Source organism: Carassius carassius, chromosome 10, assembly GCF_963082965.1.
Source record: "Carassius carassius chromosome 10, fCarCar2.1, whole genome shotgun sequence".
NCBI classification, from domain to species: Eukaryota; Metazoa; Chordata; class Actinopteri; order Cypriniformes; family Cyprinidae; genus Carassius; species Carassius carassius.
Genome location: NC_081764.1, coordinates 7,632,024 through 7,652,251, shown reverse-complemented (window position 1 = coordinate 7,652,251; position 20,228 = coordinate 7,632,024). Strand labels below are relative to the sequence as shown.

The following is a 20,228-nucleotide window of genomic DNA, read 5'->3' as shown; positions in this document are numbered from 1 at the left end:
GCAGAGGTCCATTTCTGCATAAATGAGCACACAAACATCAGTGGCTGTTCAAACAGTCCCTTTCTCTCTCCCTCCCTCCTTCTCTCTGTCTCTCCCTCTCAGGCAGCTCATGACAACGGCCCAGCAGCAGTACTGTTTGATCTCCAGTGTTTTCCTTAATCTGGGTTGTCAAGGTTCGCTTGTTGGAGGTTGTTTACTTTACTTCTCCTACAAAACAAAAAAAAAAGCTTTTTTTTTTTTTTTTGGTCTTCTTCCCTCAGACAATGACTAATCCTAAGTACTGAGCCGTACCAACGCTGGGTGTAAGCTCCTGCTGCTTCCTATTTTAAAAAGTGATCTTAAAAGACGTTTAAAAGTTACATTTATGAGAATCAAATAGAAAAAAAGGCAATGGTAAATAATACAATTAATGTATAGTAAATTCATTTTGAAACTTTTTTATTACACCCATAGTAATAATAATATACATTTACACACAAACGCAAAAAGCAACATTTCTTTTGCCTTCCCATTTCCAAAATAAATATAAAACATCTGCATTAAATGATTTACATGTGGATCCATTTAGTTTGTATAATTATGCAAATGCATAACAGTGTAATGTATGTTAAAAATATATATATTTATGGCTATGTATCTATGGTACATTTTTTCTGTTTGTTTAATTTGTAAATGTAAAAAAAAAATAAGCTAAATAAATTATATAGATATAAAACAAGCTGAGCAATAATGGGACCAAATAGAGTATTATGTGAAGAAAATTTCAGGTCAATTATAAATGTAAAGTATTAAAAGTTAAACTTTCATTTTACGAAAAGAAAAGTGCTACTTTTATTCTGTTCATGTGCACAAGGACAGCATCAGTTTAAAAGTTTCTGTCCTCCACTTCTTGTAACTTTTGCTAGACTTTTATAATTGTTTATTAATAGCAAATTTATTTATCCATTTGTTACTTATCTCAAAATCCGACAGTACAAGCAGTAAGGTACATTTAACTCTGACTTGTTAGGCTACAACACAATTATGGTGGCAGCCGATCTCACTATAACTACACTTGACATGACAACATTTAAGGAATTGACAGGCACGTTCGAACGGTCGATATCAGTGATGCTCAAAAATGCTGCCTATCTAGGCAGCTTACTAGGTTTTTAAACGCAGCCGACTGTTGATGCAGTAACTTATTTCTCTCAACTCTGTAGCCCAACCGGATGATACACTGTAGCTACTGAACTTTTTTAATGCACAAAAAAAAAAAAATATTCTAAACAGTTTTCGTACCCATAAATAATGTTGTATTTAATTCCAAACGAAAGGATTCACCAAGTATAAGTGTTTGTTGATGTTTTTTTTGTTTTTTTTGTGGTCGAGGGAACACGTGGGGAAAAATCCCAGATTCAACACTGTATCACTGAAAGAAATCTCGGCTCGCAAACTTTTACTCCGTCGACAAACAAACGCACAGCGATTTTAATACATCGTTTTTACGCGTCTCGTCATGCCAGAGCTGTCAAACGTGTAGCGATACAATGTTGTTTCTACAAACAAAAATTAACAGCGTAACAACTTACTAGCCACAGAGCTAACTTCAGAAAAAGTACTTGAAGACTGAAAAATAAAATTCATCCCCCGGACATTAGTTATTAGACACGCGACCGATAATACTGTTTGTTAGTTTGCTTATTATATAATTGCTAAAACAATAAGATAACAAAGACAAACTGTACGTATAACCTAAAATGTTGCAGAATGCTGGAGGAGAGTGAACTTACCGTGGTTTGACAGAGACGTGACAGTATGCGGAAATTTGTGCGCGATAACAAATTCAACTCTTCACACGATCTTGTATATCATGAGCGCGTGCTATAAAACGTACTGTAAATAACCAACAAATATATCACTCCGCCAGCGGCACTAACTTCAGCTGCAAACACTGTACGCTACTGGGAACAACGCCGCCGCTTCGAGCCCGGTTTACACCGCCTTTCTCCACGGAGCTGCTTCGGATGATATTACACTTTATTGTGTGTTGTACTCACACAGAAAGGGAGAGAATCGCGGATTTGGATGTTGTTATTTTGTTGAGTTGTACGCCCGTGACGTCACATCCACCTGCTGGGTAAACAACATTCATGCGGATCTTTGCGATGCAAAACAAAAGTGTGTCAAAAAAGTCACAGATACATAAGTTAGATTATAGATAGAAGATCAAAAATAGTAGTCAAAATATCTGCATAAAAAGTGGAAAACCTAGGAACCACTCAGTGCTTATAACCAGATTTAGGCTGAATTCAAATTCACATAATAATAAAATATTAATAATACAATACTCAGTTAACTTTCCTTGGCCTAATAAATAAGGGTAGTTGACACATGCAAAACATGGAGATTTTACATGTATTTAAAAGGGAAAGTATAGAGGGGGGGGGGGTTAATTTTCAGATAAATCTGTATGCAGTGAACTATATTTTAGGTGTGAAGTTAACCTATAATATATAGAATTAGAATAACTAAAAATATTAATTAATAAATAAATAAAAGAGAACGTATAATAATTGGTCGTTTGAATACGCTGGTGACTGTTCATTGTGAACAGCATTAACATACAATTTTGGAATAAGGGAGAGTCTAACTGTCCTTGATCAAGGACTGAAATGCACAGTTCAAGTAACTGTGAAAGAGGACCCAGGTTGATGTGTTTCACGGATAGAGAGCGCCACCCCCTGGACTGTTGTGTCTCCTGCAGGCATGTGGTGCTGAATTTATATAATTTTGTGCTAAAATAAATTCAATATATAAAAATAAGTCTGCTAAAAATATTTGCTAAAGATTAAAAAAAAGTATTATTATTATAGTAAAAGTAATAACAGTTACAGTTTTTCTCAGTCACTTTGGTACATTTCTCGAATCATTCTTGACATTTGCAAAACAGTAAGTGCATTTCTCATGTAAGTGCCATCAGAATGACAAGTCCTTGTGTCATAGTTTACGGATAAGACAGTCAAATTGCTTAGTCATGTTGTCAATATAACAGTGTACTCTGGAGGGATGTTCTGATGTAAACCATGCGACATTTTGGATGACAGTTACTGTATTGAACAGTATGCCATATGCTTATGTATGCCATGCATCCATTTCAAAAGTACAAATTTACACATTACTGTATGTGGGATATTGATTGGAAGAGACTGGATAGAATTCCCAGTTACACTTTTATTAGTGGTCTGACCAAAAAAATAAAAATTAATAAACAAAAAAACCTTTACAATGTCATTGTGATATAGAAATGGGAAAAGAAATATGGGCACAATGATGAAAATAAGTCCGTTTTCAGAATTTGTAACTCTTGTGTTGTCCTCTGTCTATACAGTAAGCTTTCCAACTGAAGATTCATGAGATGAACCTTTGAGCTATTTCACAGAAATGGTTTATCATTGGTTTATCATCTACATTCTCTTCATTAGTAAAGATTCACTTGCACAATTCATGCCAAATTGACAAAAAGTCTAATAATAATATGTAAAAATAAAAATAAAAAATGTGCTTGCCAATTTATGACAACTAGATTAACCATTTTGCATTTAATGACTTATACAATGAATTAAAGACTAGATGTTTTGAGGGGTAAGACTATTGCATAGAAAACTGTATAATGCATTTTGAGCAACATGACATTAGCAACTGATAATGTAGGAAACCGCAGATAAATGTCCGTAATCAATTGCATGAATGTACAAAAGCAATCTCAACTTGTTCAAAAGAATGAGAAACTGGTTTTATGATGTGTATAAATGACTATGATGTGGAGGTTGTACAAGTAGTTTTGAGAATTTCATTTCTGATGTGAGAAATGCACCAAAGTGACTGAGAAAAACTGTAATTAAAGTTATGTAACAGCTAAAAAATATTAATTGCCAAACTATTTGTGTAAACCTGTTATCTTAAAATAATTGCCCCAGTGAATTATGTGTTAATTCTAAAATTTACTGTGATTGTCTCCCAGCACTCCAGACCAATAAAAACACTTCAACCACATGCCAACTAGAATATGGTAATGCTAACATAGACTTAAAATAGCAAAATATGTACACATGCAGCTAAGGTGCCCAAGCTTTATCCACACTATAGTCCTTCTAAAATATGTTTTAAAATAATGTTTTATTAAATTGATTGATGGGATAACATTTCTGGTCATCTTAAGGAATTCTCCAAAAATCCTTGCACTTCCATAAACACTCTTTTGACATTTAACAAAGAGAGGCATTGCAATGCTTTTGTCCCTGGACATATTGCTCACAGTATGAAAGGGGGCATCAAGGGGTGTCACTGGCCTATATTCTTATCCAGAAAAACTGCACGCCTACAGGCATGAGCCGGATACATCAATCACAGACACACCCATCATTGAGATATACTCCATTTTGACTTATTATTCTGCTTCGTGGCCACTGCAGTTAACAAAGGATACTTTCAAGAAAGTGACAGACATCTACTGAAATATGTAAAAGCAACATTAAAAACCTCATCAAGATATAATAATTATTTTAAAAGAGGTCACAAAAGTGTACAAATGACGCATACATTTTTAATGATTATCCAAGTAATTTTTGGTCAATTTGGTTAATTACATCAGTATTTTATTCATTAAAAAATTACCTTAATATTAGTACAGTCTATGGCACTATGGTAGAACATAACACAAATACAATTTTTTGCTGACTTTTGTCTTCTGACTAATGTCAGATTTTAAAGGGACATTGTTTGTGTGATTTTTTTTTTTTTTTTTTAAATAAGATGATAATGAATAGATCACATAATATTCCGCTTGTGGTCAAAAGGTCACCGCTGTAATAGTCGCTTTGGTGCATCTCTCAGATCAGAAATGAAATTCTCAAAACTACTTGTTCAACCTCCACATCATCTAGTCAACTGTGCACATCATAAAAGCAGTTTCTAATTCTTTTGAACAAGTTGTGATTTCCTTGGTGCATTCATGAAACTGATTATGTATGTTTGTCTGCGGTTTCCTGCATTATCACTTGCTAATGTCATGTTACTTAAAATGTACTATAGTTCTCTGTGCAACCGTTTTACCCCAAAAAACATCTAGACCAGGGGTCACCAGATTCGGTCCTGGAGGACCCCTAGCCCTGCACATGTTGTATGTCTCCCTAATTAGACACAGTTCTTTGCAGTCTCTACTAACGAGCTGATGAGTGGAACCAGGTGCATTAGATAAGGGAGACAAACAAAAGGTGCAGGGCAGGGGGGCCTCCAGGACAGGTTGGGAGGCACTGATTTAGGCATTAGTTCATTGTGTAAGTCATTATTGCAAAATGGTTGATCTAGTTGTCATAAACTTTCAAGCATATTTTCTACACATTTCTATTACTTTTTGTAAATTTGCCATGAATTGTTCAGGTGAATCTTGACTTTCACTAATGAAGAGAATGTAGATCAGCTAATGGTAAACCAGTTCTCTGAAATAGCTCAAAGGTGCATCTCATGAACTTTCAATTGGAAAGCATATATAAACAAAGGACAAATTTGTTACAAAAAGAGTTACAAATTCTAACAATAGATATTTTCTCCCTGTTGGCATGGCAAATCAACAGTAGTTCTGTGGCTGATGACATTTCAACCATGACTTCTGCTTTTGGTCAGGTTGAAGCCAACGTCATCCTTATATATGAAGTTGTGAGATGGTTCACTTGACTTCAATTCCACATTGCATTGCAAGGGAAAATATTTTGCAAATTTGCAAATATTAAGGATGATTTTGAGAAATGCACCAAAGCAACTGAGAAAAACTGTAAAACACAACTCATCAGTAATTGGCTGAAGAACTTTACTAGAGTAAAATCCAAGCCATTTGTGTGAGATTGACATGTAGTTTGTTTCTCAAAAGGAAAACAATAGCAATGTTATTTGGATTGTGTTGACATCAATTAGATTTGGCTTGTCTGATGCACTGTGGATCTGGTTTTGTTGTGATAAAGTAGCACTTTAAAATATTTATTGAGAATGACTATTCATTATGTTACATTTTCTCAATATGCACTCATGCTCAAAAGGGGAGTAATTAGAGTTGTGTAAATTAGGTAATTAAGCAAATGAAACGAGACGACTCTGTTCTTCATAAGTCTGGCTCAGAAATGATATCCGTCCCTGATTCTTAAAACACACTGAGATACAAAGGAACAATAGCTGATCTACTAATCTACTATGAAAATCCAATGGAATTGAAATTAAACTTATAATATTTTTGCCATTTAAAAGAATAGATCTTTAATAGCATATCTAAGTATGACAATTATCATGTAACACCACAGAGAAGAAACAAACAACATTTTCAGCTAAACTGTATATGCATATATAAGGGAAAGTCTGTATTTATACTTATACTGTAACCATTCATCTACTTTTTTATTTTTTTATTTAGTTGAGTGAGTGAGTAAGTGATTAAATATAACATGTCACTGCCATTGTTATGATTGAGAACTACTCAAAGTAGCGGTTATGTTCATTCCGAAATTGACCACTAGGTGGAGCCAAATATAAAATAAAAATAATATATAAAAACAGGTTAGTTTTGTTACAGGTTAAGACTATAGCATTTTTTCATGTTTTATGCAAATTTGATAATATATAATATTTACATCATTTTATAAAGTTAAAGCCTTTTAATAATCAGTTTTAAGCAACCCCTCGCTCCAGAATTATGCCATCACTGCGTTTGCGGTCAAACTGGTGTCTTTGGGTCTCATCACCTGCATCAGCCTGCTCGGGAATACCGTGCTCTCCGCGTTGGTGCTGAAAGACAGCTCTCTCCACAAGGCTCCATATTACTGCTTATAAAGTTAAAGCCTTTTAATAATCAGTTTTACTAAGACTTTTTGACCTATTAAAAATGGCCTTGGAGTCTCTCAAACAAGTGTTAATGCAAAGAGCCTACTGTGAACTCATCTGACCTAACTTAACCACATCAACTCTGGGGACCCACCGGTGGGTCCAATATTGCATATGCCTAATTCTCAAAAAATCAAAATAACAGCTGAAGTGGTTAAAGAAAAACAAACAAACAACAACAACAAAAAAAAAAAAAAAAATGGCATGGTATGCTCTATGTAAATCAAAGAGTATAGGTTATGAAGTTATCATTAGTATTAAACATTAAATAATTAAACACTTATAAATAGGTGCATCAAAAAAAACACTTTATTTAGCTATTACAATTGCATAAAAGCACACCTTTGTCACAAATGTAGTATGAATTTCATGTTACTGCATTACATTAAATTTTAAACCAATTGGCATCTGCAGTAAAGTTTTTCTTATATCTAACTTCCCTTTTCGGAGTCTTTATTTATGTATTTATTTATTTATTTATTTATTAAGAATTGTTAATTTTAGTGAATGTATAACATGCACTGCACATTTTATTCATAATTAACCTTCTATTGACTGGTACAGCCAACAGTTTGTTTGATTTGTTCTGCTAAATGTAGTGTCAAATAATCTATGCTTTCTAATCATTTTATTATCATTGTATTATTATTGTTATTATTATTATTATTATTATTATTGTCCTTAATTGCATTACCATATCTAAACACTAGATGACGCTATTCATCACAAAACTGACTGGGGCTGCTTCTGGCCTGGAAATGAAAATACCATCGATTCACTGGACATTTGTTAAGATAGAAAACCTCTCTCGTGTCAATATTATTTCTCAGGTTGGGTGATTTTATCAGGTCAGCAGCGCTCTGATTGACAGCTATCAGTCACGATTGCACTTCAGCACCACGGACAGCGCTTCGCTTGCCTTTAATGACACACCAGAGCGAAACTGCATGAACGACCACCAGGACTATGTGTTAAGAGTGAAGTAAATGTAGATGCAAATACTCCTAGGTGTACATCTACTAAAAATCACCTTGGGACTGGTTTGTTAAAGGTTACAAAATTGAAGTTAGCTCTGAGAAAAGCCCTAAACTGTCGCTTGGTTTGACATTTTGTATCTAAATCAATGACATTTAGACATTTAAAGCGTCATTTAAGTCTCCAAATATTTTATTTCATTTCATTCAGTGTTGCAATTATTTCATTCAGTGTTGCAATACAATTTTATTGTATGTCTAAAGGAAATGTGTGCCTCCATTTGGTTCTTTAACACCTTTTAAAAATCTAATAAAATATAAGTAACTAATAGAGAGTGAAATAACATGCGGAGACTATCACATTTAATATATATATATATATATATATATATATATATATATATATATATATATATATATATATATATATATATATATATATATATATATATATATATATACAGTACAGACCAAAAGTTTGGACACACCTTCTCATTCAAAGAGTTTTCTTTATTTTCATGACTATGAAAATTGTAGAGTCACACTGAAGGCATCAAGGGCTATTTGACCAAGAAGGAGAGTGATGGGGTGCTGCGCCAGATGACCTGGCCTCCACAGTCACCGGACCTGAACCCAATCGAGATGGTTTAGGGGTGAGCTGGACCGCAGACAGAAGGCAAAAGGGCCAACAAGTGCTAAGCATCTCCTGGGGAACTCCTTCAAGACTGTTGGAAGACCATTTTAGGTGACTACCTCTTGAAGCTCATCAAGAGCATGCCAAGAGTGTGCAAAGCAGTAATCTACAATTTTCATATTCATGAAAATAAAGAAAACTCTTTGAATGATAAGGTGTGTCCAAACTTTTGGTCTGTCCTGTATATATATATATATATATATATATATATAATTGTTGTGATTCTTAGTAAGCCTACTGCTAAAATATTTTTATTTTTAGAAGTGTTATATATATATAAACACACACACACACACAAACAAACAATTTTATTATGTTGTACATGATATGTATATAAAGTTGTTTATACAGATATCCACTTATTAAGCATTACTGAAGTAATCGAGTTTACAGCTGATTGGACCGCGATAGCGAACGATTTGAGATGACGTGTAGCTTCGGCGTAGACAGCCTCAAGCCGTTGCGTTGCGGCGCGGCGCGTCGCGAGCCATCGGCCGCTTCTAGTGTAGACGCGGTGTCAGAATCGCGCCGCTCTCCCTTAAGACGGACCCACCCTTGCTGTCACCGGAGGTTCCCATTATACCCCCCTTCACCCCTCCCCCCAAAACAAGAACGCACTAGACAAGACGGCTACGTGCTCCGCCGCGACGTCCACAGCGATCGGATTAATAGAGACGGATGCGTGTTTATTATTGTGTAATACACGTCGTTTTTCTTCGACAAATAATGGATTACCCAGCATCTGGTTTGAAGAATGAAGAACCGTACGACGCTGTTATAATCAAAACGATGAACGTGATGTCTTGGATCTCCAAAAGGCTCGAGGTATGGTCATATAAAAGAGTCGACTGATTGTTAACGGCTGATTTTGTGAATCAAACTGGGGGACCAGGACTGCTTAATGTCGGATTACAAAGCCCAGCCTGGGTTGTGCTTGCACAGATGGCGAACACAAGTGATCCAGGGGGAAGCATCCCCTCGCTCCAGAATTTTGCCATCACTGCGTTCGCGGTCAAACTGGCGTCTTTGGGTCTCATCACCTGCATCAGCCTGCTCGGGAATACAGTGCTCTCCGTGTTGGTGCTGAAAGACAGCTCTCTCCACAAGGCTCCATATTACTTCCTCCTCGACCTGTGCGTGGCAGACATCATCCGCTCGGCTGTGTGCTTCCCGTTCGTGATGATCTCCATCAACAGCGGCTCCGTATGGAGCTACAGCATCATCAGCTGCAAGATCATCGCGTTCGTGGCCGTCTTGTTCTGCTTCCACATCGCGTTTCTCCTTTTCTGCGTCAGCGTAACGCGATACATGGCCATCGCGCACCACCGGTTCTACTCCAAACGCATGACGCTATGGACATGCGTCGCGGTGATATGTATGGTGTGGACGCTGTCGGTCGCCATGGCATTTCCCCCAGTCTTCGATGTCGGGACCTACAAATTTATCCGCGATGAAGAGCAGTGCATATTCGAGCACAGATACGTGAAAGCTAACGACACGCTGGGCTTCATGCTCATGCTGGCCGTGATTGTGGCCACGACGCACGTCGTGTATGTCAAAATGCTGTGTTTTGTTTACGACCACCGTAAAATGAAGCCCGCGCAACTGGTTCCGGCTATCAGCCAGAACTGGACCTTCCACGGACCGGGCGCGACGGGCCAGGCCGCTGCTAACTGGATCGCGGGGTTTGGACGCGGTCCGACGCCGCCGACGTTAGTGGGCATCAGGCAGGCGTCACACAACGCCAACCGGAGGCTGCTCGTGCTGGACGAGTTCAAGATGGAGAAACGGATAGGAAAGATGTACTACATGATCACGCTGGCGTTTTTGCTGCTCTGGACGCCCTACATTGTCTCGTGCTACATCCGGGTGTTTGTGAAGGGAAACGCGCTTCCTCAGGTGTACCAGACCGCGGCCGTGTGGTTGACGTTCGCCCAGGCGGGGGCGAATCCCATCATATGTTTCATATTCAATAAGGAGCTGAGAATGAGGTTCAGAGCATGTTTACCGTGTTGTCTGACTACTCAAACATCCATGGAGCCATACTGCGTGATTTGAAGTGTTTTTCTCACTTATTTTCATTGGCTCTGCCTGCTTGTCAAACATACAGTGGCCCCAAAATGTACAGAAGAGACCTATGAGTGTTCAAACCTGTCTTTTTTTTACATTCCCATATTTGTCTGCTTCAAATTAAAGCTGTTTATGATTCTAATAGGCTACTTCTTCACAAAAAGTGCTGCTTTAACAAGCCACCCTATAACATTAATTGAAAACAATAACTCACTCACTTACACGCACACACATACATAAAACATAGACAACTGTTCCGTCAAAATTCTTTTGCCTTATAAATCTTTTATATTTTAAAAGGTTTATAAGGCAAATACATTTTTTGATTAATGCCACTTGATATTTTGCTATGTAATGGAGTGGTATTCATTCATATAAAGTGTCCTGATACTTTTTGGAGCCACTATAGCATGTGACAGGTGAAATCTCAGACCTGTTCCAGTGTTGCATATCAGAAGATCCACATCCATATTTATGCAATCCACATATCGATGTAAATAATGTAAAAATATGATTTATTTCTATTCTGGAGCTCTTTATAACTGATATGTAATATATTTGCTATGACTTTTTGTGTGAACAAAATGGCCAGTGGCTTTTTACTATCACATGGACTAAATGTGAATAAACCAAGTCCCTCTCACAGTCCCTTTAAATTGCTATTGGAAATTGGTTTTCAGTGGACACAAGCAGATTTAATGGGTCAGTGTTGAGGAGACTGATTTATATTTTAATTAAAATAAATGATTATAAATGCACTGTGTTGGTGTGCTAAAGCAGTACAAGAATCAAATGCAAAAACAAATGCAAGCAAAAGGCCAATGAGGCATTAATGATGTTAAACATCTGGCTTTTGTATATATTTCGCTAAGCCTCCATCTCATTACTTGCTCTTAGATGTTGTGTGTGTGGTGGGGGGGGGGGGGCATGAGACATTATGTGATGTTTCAGACTCACTCATTCAATGAGAAAATTTTGGCTATGTTTCCATCCCCCCACCCTTCGAACAGGCAGTTATATAATACAGAGCCCTTTTTTCCTGAACCTAACCTCAGCAAAACTCCAGCTCTACATTAATGTGATCTGGTGCATTGCAGGCCACTAGAGATGTGAAATAAGATTATTTATCTTCAGTAAATGTAAACAGGGCATGCTGGTTAGCTGTTTTCTCTGTAAAAGTGGGGAAAACCTGAAGAGGGAAATATTTCTGGTTAAAACATACAAGAAACAAGACCATAGCTAGCCACCATAGATATTGAAGGTGACAAGGTGTCCATAATATTTAGGCTAGCAGTCAACCAAAACTTTTCTTTCTACAGAATTTTTTATTCTGAATTTTTTACACTAGATCCCCCAATCCTGGTCATGTGGAATTTTAAGAAATTATAAATATATATATATATATATATATATAAGGAAGTGTTCACCCAAAACAATAAAATAAAATGCTTATAAATTGGACATCTTGTGAAGTGAAAAGCTGCATGTTTGTAATAAACAAATCTATCATAATTGTTTTAACTTTAAACTATTGCTTTCAGACAACATAGTCCATAATCCATATTCAAACTTTCTCCAATGAAAATGTCCATCCCCTATTGTCTTCTCACATCAAAATCCATTTAGAACTGTTTTGGACAGTTTTCGCTTGCTAACAGTGACCTGTGCATATTTTTCTCCTAATTCAGAGTTGACTTTTTCACTCAACAAAGAAATATTATGGATAGATGACTTGTATTTTAGCCGGAAACAGCGGTTGGAGGTTAAAAATGTTTTGATGAATTTCTTTTTTACAAACATGTAGGTTTTCACTTCACAAGATGTTAATTGATGGATTGGAGTCGTGGATTATTGTGATGTTTTTATCAGCTGTTTGGGCTTGTCATTCTGATGGCACCCATTCACTGTGATGTAATGCTTAATTTCTCAAAATCTTTTTTGATGAAGAAACAAACATCTTGGATGGCCTGAGGCAAAGTAAATTTTCAGCAAATATTCATTTTTGGGTTAACTATTCCTTTAACAGGAGAACGTTGTCACCAAATAATTAAATCTTTCATCATTTAAAAATCATACAGGATTGGAATGACATGAGAAAGTCAAATGGTAAAATCATTTCACAGAAAGAAACTGCATTATTGACCCCTGTTGTGATCATTCTGCATCTAGCAATATAATGAAAACCTCCATCAGCTAATTGTAGTGTTTTATTTGAACGGACTTTGTCATCCATGTGAGACCCATAAGAGAGACAGAAATAGGCCACAATCTGCTGAGCTGTTAACACTACCTTATTATATATGAACAAACTGTTTTAGAACAGTTTCAGTCTTGCTTTATTTGCTGCCATACTAATCAGAATGGTAGCTGCAGTGCCCAAGGGAAAACATATAGACTAAAGCACTTGCTTTATTAAAAAAAGAAAAAACATTTCTATTCACCCTGTATTCCTGCCTTGTGTAAAGATGCACCACACATACTGCCTTCTTTCTGGCCTCCTTCCAGTTAGTGTATTAAAACAGCAGTTATAGTCTGGTGGAAAGACATACTTATTTGAAAAGCAGGCCATGAATATTTTATCATGCAGCGCAGTGTAAACTTATCTCAGACTTATGGATGCAATATGCAGTTTGCTTTGTTCAAGCAATTGGGCTTTCAAAGACTCAAATGGTTTTTCAAAAGAAAAAGCCTGTTTAAACCTTTGAGAAAAGTTTGTATAATTGCTCTAGAAGCATGCCTGTTATTTAACAATGACACAATAGATCTACACAGTGTTCCAGCTCCAGCACTTTCAATGTTCTTCAGTGCAGCAACAGAGGGTAAATAAAGTGATGGTGGTCCTTTTCCCAGGTCAGTTTCTTCACTGTGACACACTTAAGTGAGAAAAGAATACTATAATAAGCATTTTTAAGAATAGTTCTGTAGAGTAGTTTGACATGTCCTCTATTAGGCCCACACAGTAATCTACAAAATATGCAAGAGACTATTTGGATATTGGACCAGTTGAATACACAATTATATAAAACAGAGCATTTTATATATTGTTATTTGCAGTAGTTAATTCATAGGTATTAATTGTATTCAATACATTTGAGTGCACCAACAAAATAAAGTACCTTGGTAGTACCACAAATGATTTTGAACATGCCAATTTTTGTATATGCTCCACATTAATACCATGCTATTATTTTAAAGTACCTTAAAATGCCATGTAAAGAATATGATATATACATATGGTAATCATTACACCTTTTTTTCCACACTTGAAATAGTGGGCCATTCTAAACTCCAAGTAAATCGATTCCAACATTACCTTGTTTCACCATGCTCATAATTTACCCAGGGTTAAAAATGATTCCTGGTTATTCATAAGATGACAATTCACATTCTTAAACCCTGTTCTTTTTTGAATATTTGCATTGTCAGCATCATTGTTTACATGAGAGCTCTAGTTTTTCCTGAATGGACTTTTCACACTATAAAGGTAAGGATAAGAATAGAACATTACAAGGATGGAATAAGTCTCTTTTTTTTAGTCCAACTCACGCGTTTTCCATCACCATTTGCCACTTTTTTCCCAAAACGCTGCTAACCTTGCCCCAAAGAAGGCTTTCAAAAACCTGCTTCTAAATTGCAAGTGTGAAATGTTCCTCTACAAAGGTACCAAAGCTCTTGAAAGCATACGATTTAGTGAAATTAAATGGCATGAATGGCATACTAAATGAAATGAAATTACAGTGTACATCACCTGATAATAATAGAACTGATTTATATTTATATTTATGTAACCTTTAAGTGTTGCTAAAACATTATCAAAAATATGAAATGGGTTCAGTAAGAAACAAAATGATTGTGTTTTAGTCCTTGACTAATGAACTGTCAAAGAGCTATTGCACACCGCTCTGATAACAACCACCACACGTTGACCATACCTGTATGCTATACTTGATGTAGCATTTAGTGCCAGGTTCAAATAGCTATTACAACCTGTAACCAAAGTTTCAGTGGCCCACATCTTTCTGTTAAAAAACACAGTTAATGGCTTATATACTTACATTATACTACCCTAGTGTATAATATTTTAAACAACCAAAAGAATAATTGTAATATTTATTTATTTGGTCATATTCTGACATTTTGGCAATAGCGCTTGCATTTTATGACCTCATTGCTATAATTTACTTATTACCTATACTTACAATTTATTTTCCATTTTCCATAAAGATTAAATAAATTCAATTAAATGAATCTAAAATCAATCAAATAAACACTTTTGCAACTATACACTTTGTACAAACATCTGCATGGTATACAGGTAAACATCTTCATCACAGGTACTGATCCTGGAATGGAAATGGCGAGAGACATTTGGACTTGCCATCAGCTATGGTGATGCAGGCTAAGTTGGGCAGACAAGGGCATGTATGATGGAGTCTCCTGCCAAAGAAGGGCACCTAAACAGAAATTAAAGATTAAAAAACAGGAAGACAAGAAAAAAATCATAATGAAACTGAGGAAATGAACCTTGTGGCTCATTGGATGACAGTCTTCTCCCTCCTGACCCATTGGGAAGCACATTCGTAGACTCCGGATCCACAGGCTGACTGCACAACACATGCCACCTCCACACTGAGAGTCCTTCTCACATGCCTGCACACACACAGGGCCCTTACTCATTATAAATACAACAACATGTCTACTTTCGACTTTAGTTAGAAAACATATCAGTGTTGAAATGTTCAGTGTGTCCACCTCATGCCGTAAAATAGCACCATATGACCGATCTGAAATATTTTTAAAGCAATGTAGTGAGTAGGAGCCCAAAAGTGGCATGGGATTTTCTCTTGTGGATCCAGGCAACTGATTTGCCCTGACAGAACGTGTAGGATGAGTGTCTCAGTGTGTTTGAAAATGCCATGCCTCCATCTCCATTAGACCTGGGGTGTTCTGACAGCACTCTCAAATATTTTGGGAGTGCTGTAGGCTTTACTGTACTGACAGGTGTGGAGGAAATGCATTTCAGCATCCCAACACATTCATGTCAAACAGCACAGCATCTCTACTGACCATAAGAAATGCTCAGAGAGTTTCAAAGTTTATTGAAAAACCGTTTTATGCATGTAAGAATCTGTGCATACATGTATGTGAACTGGAATATTACATTTATTGTTTTATTTTTACATCCCTTTATTTAATTGTGTGATTGCACTAAAATCTGGAAATGTAATGTTAAAAAGAATAATGCAGGACTTTGATTTGTTCTGTTGAATAATTCAGATTTAGCATATTCTAATATATGGGCTTCACCCTTAATGGCAGTGCATGAGTTAAAGACCACCAAGCCCCACCCCCCAAATTAAAATGTATAAATAAATAAATAATAAAAAAATAAAAAAATTAAGAGGCATCACATATGTATGTATAACAAAATAACAGGCATAATATATATATATATATATATATATATATATATAGCCTCTTATTTTGTTAAACTAACATTTAATTAACATAGATTCTGCAAGGGATGTTAAAAACTTATCTAAAATATACTAAAATATATATTATCAAATATAAAACTACAATCTAAATATACACACATACATAAATAATAAACAACTCTCCCCTCAGTTTAACGGCAATGATAGTGCCACATTGCAGACAAAAAAAAATGTTATAATTTGTTCAACATAATGCTATGGTGAAAAAAAAGATCTACAGCAAATACACATAAATGGCACGGCCTTTATAGAGTTATAAATAAATTATAGATGCAGTAAATTATTAAATGCCTTAAAATTAAATGTAAAATTCAATCATTCAATCAAATATGAATCAAATATATATCAGTGACTTCCAAAATACATTACTACTAGGAAAAAATAGATAAAAGCAGTCATTTAGAGTAATAGTTCTATAGTTTTCAATCCACTTAACCAGACTGGCTCTTCAAGTTCTAGTAAGGGTCACTCACCCCGGTGATGACTGCAGTCGAACCACAAGACACCAGCAACAGGCAGAGAAAGATCGAAATGTTGGATGTCATGGTCTTCAAATGCTTGTGTCAGAGGTTTCTCTCCCCTGAAGTGGGGGGGTCCAAGCACTACAAACTGCCTTCTTCTCAGACACACCAATAAAATACTATAAAATTAAGGTATAGGTTTTCTTCAAGTGGCAATGTCCCACAGGTACAAATGGTTGTCACGAAATATGTGAGTATATGTAGGTATGGACTGTATACTCCAAAATGGGAAGACAGGCAGCTTCTCAGTTGTTCTGATGAGGGACAGATGGTTTATAAGCACTGTCCTTCATTCCGAGTTATCAGTGAGTCAAGTCTTCATACGTGAAAGAGATGGAGTACGAAAGAGAGGAACAAAGAAATCCAAGGTAATACAGTTGAACTCCCATCTGCCTGACACACATTACTCCCCTCGCATCCCAATTATTGTGCATTTTAATGAATTACTGTTACATTAAAATATAATAAGTTGACCTGTAAAAGCAACAATATTTCCCAATGCTTGCAAACCTGTTTGGACCTAAATTTCATTTCATGAATCAGTCAAAAATTATGTGTGCCACACAAAATATATATATTTTTAAAACCCCACTCCTGGGGTCTTTTTTCAGTTATTTTTATTCAATACTTGCTCTAGTGAATGGCTGAAATGGCAATGAAAAATTGTGAGGGAAAAAATTATGAAGGGAAGCTATGAATGGTGTTGGTTCACCAGGCCAGGGATGGCAACGTCAGATGCAAATGTCCTTGAGCATTAACAATGGTGGTTCAAGGTTGAGAAGAAGTTGAAAAGATCCTTTACGCACAGTGAGTAATGTGAAACAGCTGCACTAAGATAAACTTTCTATTTGGGTATAGACAAATAAAAACACAAAACAGCATTTTCTGAAAACCATGAAAATTCTCACCATGGTGTCCTTTACACCACTTCTCAAATTAAGTACTGTGTTTAAAAGAACGATGTATTGGAAATGACAGTGGTGGTTAAATTAGCCTTTTGTCAAGGCTTATGGTACAGTAGATATTTTATGTGTTAAATATACACAATTAAATAATATTTTCTACACTTTTTGCATATTTTGACAAAATTGCTGCTTGATTAGAATTTTATTCACCATAATAGTTTGTTCATAAGTGATATTTACCTTATTTTGTAGTTTTCTTCACACATCACATGCTTCAAACTTCATCTCAAGCTTTCTCCTTGGTAAACTAGTAAATAAATAAATATATAAATAAAACAAATTATTGTCTCACAATTAATATGGTTTATTTATTTCACTCTCTCTAGAATATCACAGTTTTAATTGTAATAATTCATATTTTTTATGATGGTGTCATAACCCGACTCAAAGGCCATGACAAATGCGAAGAGGACACGAAGAATTGCCAAAAATAAACATATTTATTATACCAACTTAAACAATAAACTAACAATTAACAATATAGAGTGTGTTAGTCAGTAGCATCAGTGGTGTAAATGTGGATGAGTGGCTAGAGTAACGTTTTGGTGTTGAGAAGCGGTAACAAAACAAAATATAACAAAACAAAGGTGTGGTGGTGCTGCTATCAGGAGTGGAACCGAATCAGAGCCAGCACGAAATCCAAAGAGCCGGAGTATTTATCCTTCCCACAGAGTCTATCGCAGGTGTTCCCAATCTGGCTCTAGCGCAGGTGCTGCCAATCTGGATTACGGGCACTGATACCTTCAAGGACAAAAGGAGACTGTAAACCGCCCAACACCACACAGTTAAAGACCTAACCATGCCTGACCTTAACCCCCCCCCCCCCCCCCCCCTTAAAGTCGGTGTTCCCGAGGACCACTGGCCCAGCAATAACACCTAACAAAACTACTCAATGTATCTAAATAACCTAAATTACATCAATATGACACAAATAAGATACATAACCTCCGTCTCAGCCACTTCACCTGGAAACTTCCTCATTTATCCTCAGTAACCCCGATACCTGAAAACCAGATTAAGAGAAATGCATACAGAAGAAACATATTTAGGACAGTACAAGAGACATCAACTTTGGAGCTCATACTAATCCAAATCAATGCAGAGGAGCACGAGAAAGTGCATCTGCAATAATATTCTCTGACCCCTTTATGTATCTAATATCCAGGTTATAAGCCTGGAGAAACAATGACCAACGAGTCAATCTCTGGTTGGGACATCTGAGTGACCGCAAAAAAAGTTAGCGGATTGTGGTCAGTATAAACCACAATTGGCTCTCCTGCTGCTACATAGACCTCAAAATGTTGTAAGGCCCGAATAAGTGACAACGCCTCCTTCTCAATTACAGAATAGTTACTTTGGTAACTGTTAAACTTTTTAGAGAAAAAACTGATTGGCCTCACCAAACCCTGATCATCCCGCTGGAGCAAAACGGCACCTGCTCCCACCTGACTGGCATCCACTTAAAGCATAAAAGCTCGATCAAAACAAGGAGCTGCTAGGACGAGAGCAGAACACAACAACATTTTCACATTATCAAAGGCTTGTTGACAACAAGCCGACCAATCAAATTTCATCTTGGTCTTGAGCAATTCGGTGAGGGGAAAAACCACAGTGGAGAAGTTTTTCGCAAAAACCTCTATAATAACCCACTAAACCCAGGAACCTCTTAATTTCCTTTTTTGTGGTGGGTTGTGGATATTCTGCTATTGCCATGACTTTGGCCTGGACTGGAGCCACACGGCCCTGACCTACCACATGGCCAAGATATGTCACTGTGGCCATGGCAAAGCTACATCTAGCCAAATTGATGGTAAGGTGTGCTTCCACCAAACGCTCAAACAATGAACGAATGCGCCGAAGATTCGAGTACCAGGTGTCACTATAAATGACCACATCATCAAGATAAACAGAACAGCCTGTCAAACCAGATACTACATGATTCATCAACCGCTGAAATGTTGCGGGGGCATTCTTTAACCCAAATGGCATCACCTTGTACGAATACAAACCCGAAGGTGTAGTAAACGCAGAAACTTCCTGTGCACGCTTTGATAAAGGCACCTGCCAATAGCCTTTAAGCAAATCAAATTTGCTAACAAATTTGGCAGATCCCACCTGATCTATGCAATCATCCATGCGTGGAATCGGAAAAGAGTCTGATTTTGTGACAGCGTTTACTTTCCTAAAATCAGAACAAAATCTCAGTGTACCATCATGTTTTGGCACCAAAATACAAGGGGAGGCCCAACTGGATGCAGAAGGAACAGCAATATTATTTTGGAGCATGTAATTCACCTCAGCATCCAAATAACTCCGTTTAGCTGGTGCCACACGATAAAAATGCTGTTTAATCGGCTGAGCATCTCCAACATCTATGTCATGTTCAATCAAACTGGTACGTGAAGGGATGTTACCAAACAGACATGAAAACTTGTGTACCAACTCAGCCAGTTCACTACGTTTAGACTCGGGCAGATGAGCTAACAACTTATCCAAATTACAAAGAGACTCCGAATTTTTTAGTCTCCCACAGAGCAGACTTTCGTCTGGCTCTGGCACCCCATCTGACTCCTGCGTCAAAAACTCTGAAGTCACCA

The 20,228-nt window shown here is 36.7% G+C and overlaps 2 protein-coding genes across 2 annotated transcripts; one reads left to right on the top strand and one right to left on the bottom strand.

Moving 5' to 3' along the window:
• The first annotated feature begins 9,236 nt into the window (after positions 1–9,236).
• LOC132151653 (probable G-protein coupled receptor 173) lies at positions 9,237–11,405 on the top strand. The gene has a single exon (XM_059559921.1). The coding sequence runs from the start codon at positions 9,520–9,522 to the stop codon at positions 10,633–10,635; it is 1,116 nt and encodes a 371-aa protein (XP_059415904.1). The 5' UTR covers positions 9,237–9,519; the 3' UTR covers positions 10,636–11,405.
• A 2,546-nt stretch (positions 11,406–13,951) lies between these two features.
• On the bottom strand, positions 13,952–16,988 carry LOC132151248 (toxin MIT1-like). The gene is made up of 3 exons (XM_059559359.1): positions 16,619–16,988; positions 15,172–15,297; positions 13,952–15,101 (listed from the first exon to the last, which is right to left on the bottom strand). The coding sequence occupies exons 1-3, from the start codon at positions 16,688–16,690 to the stop codon at positions 14,976–14,978; spliced, it is 324 nt and encodes a 107-aa protein (XP_059415342.1). The 5' UTR covers positions 16,691–16,988; the 3' UTR covers positions 13,952–14,975.
• Between the last annotated feature and the right edge of the window lie 3,240 nt (positions 16,989–20,228).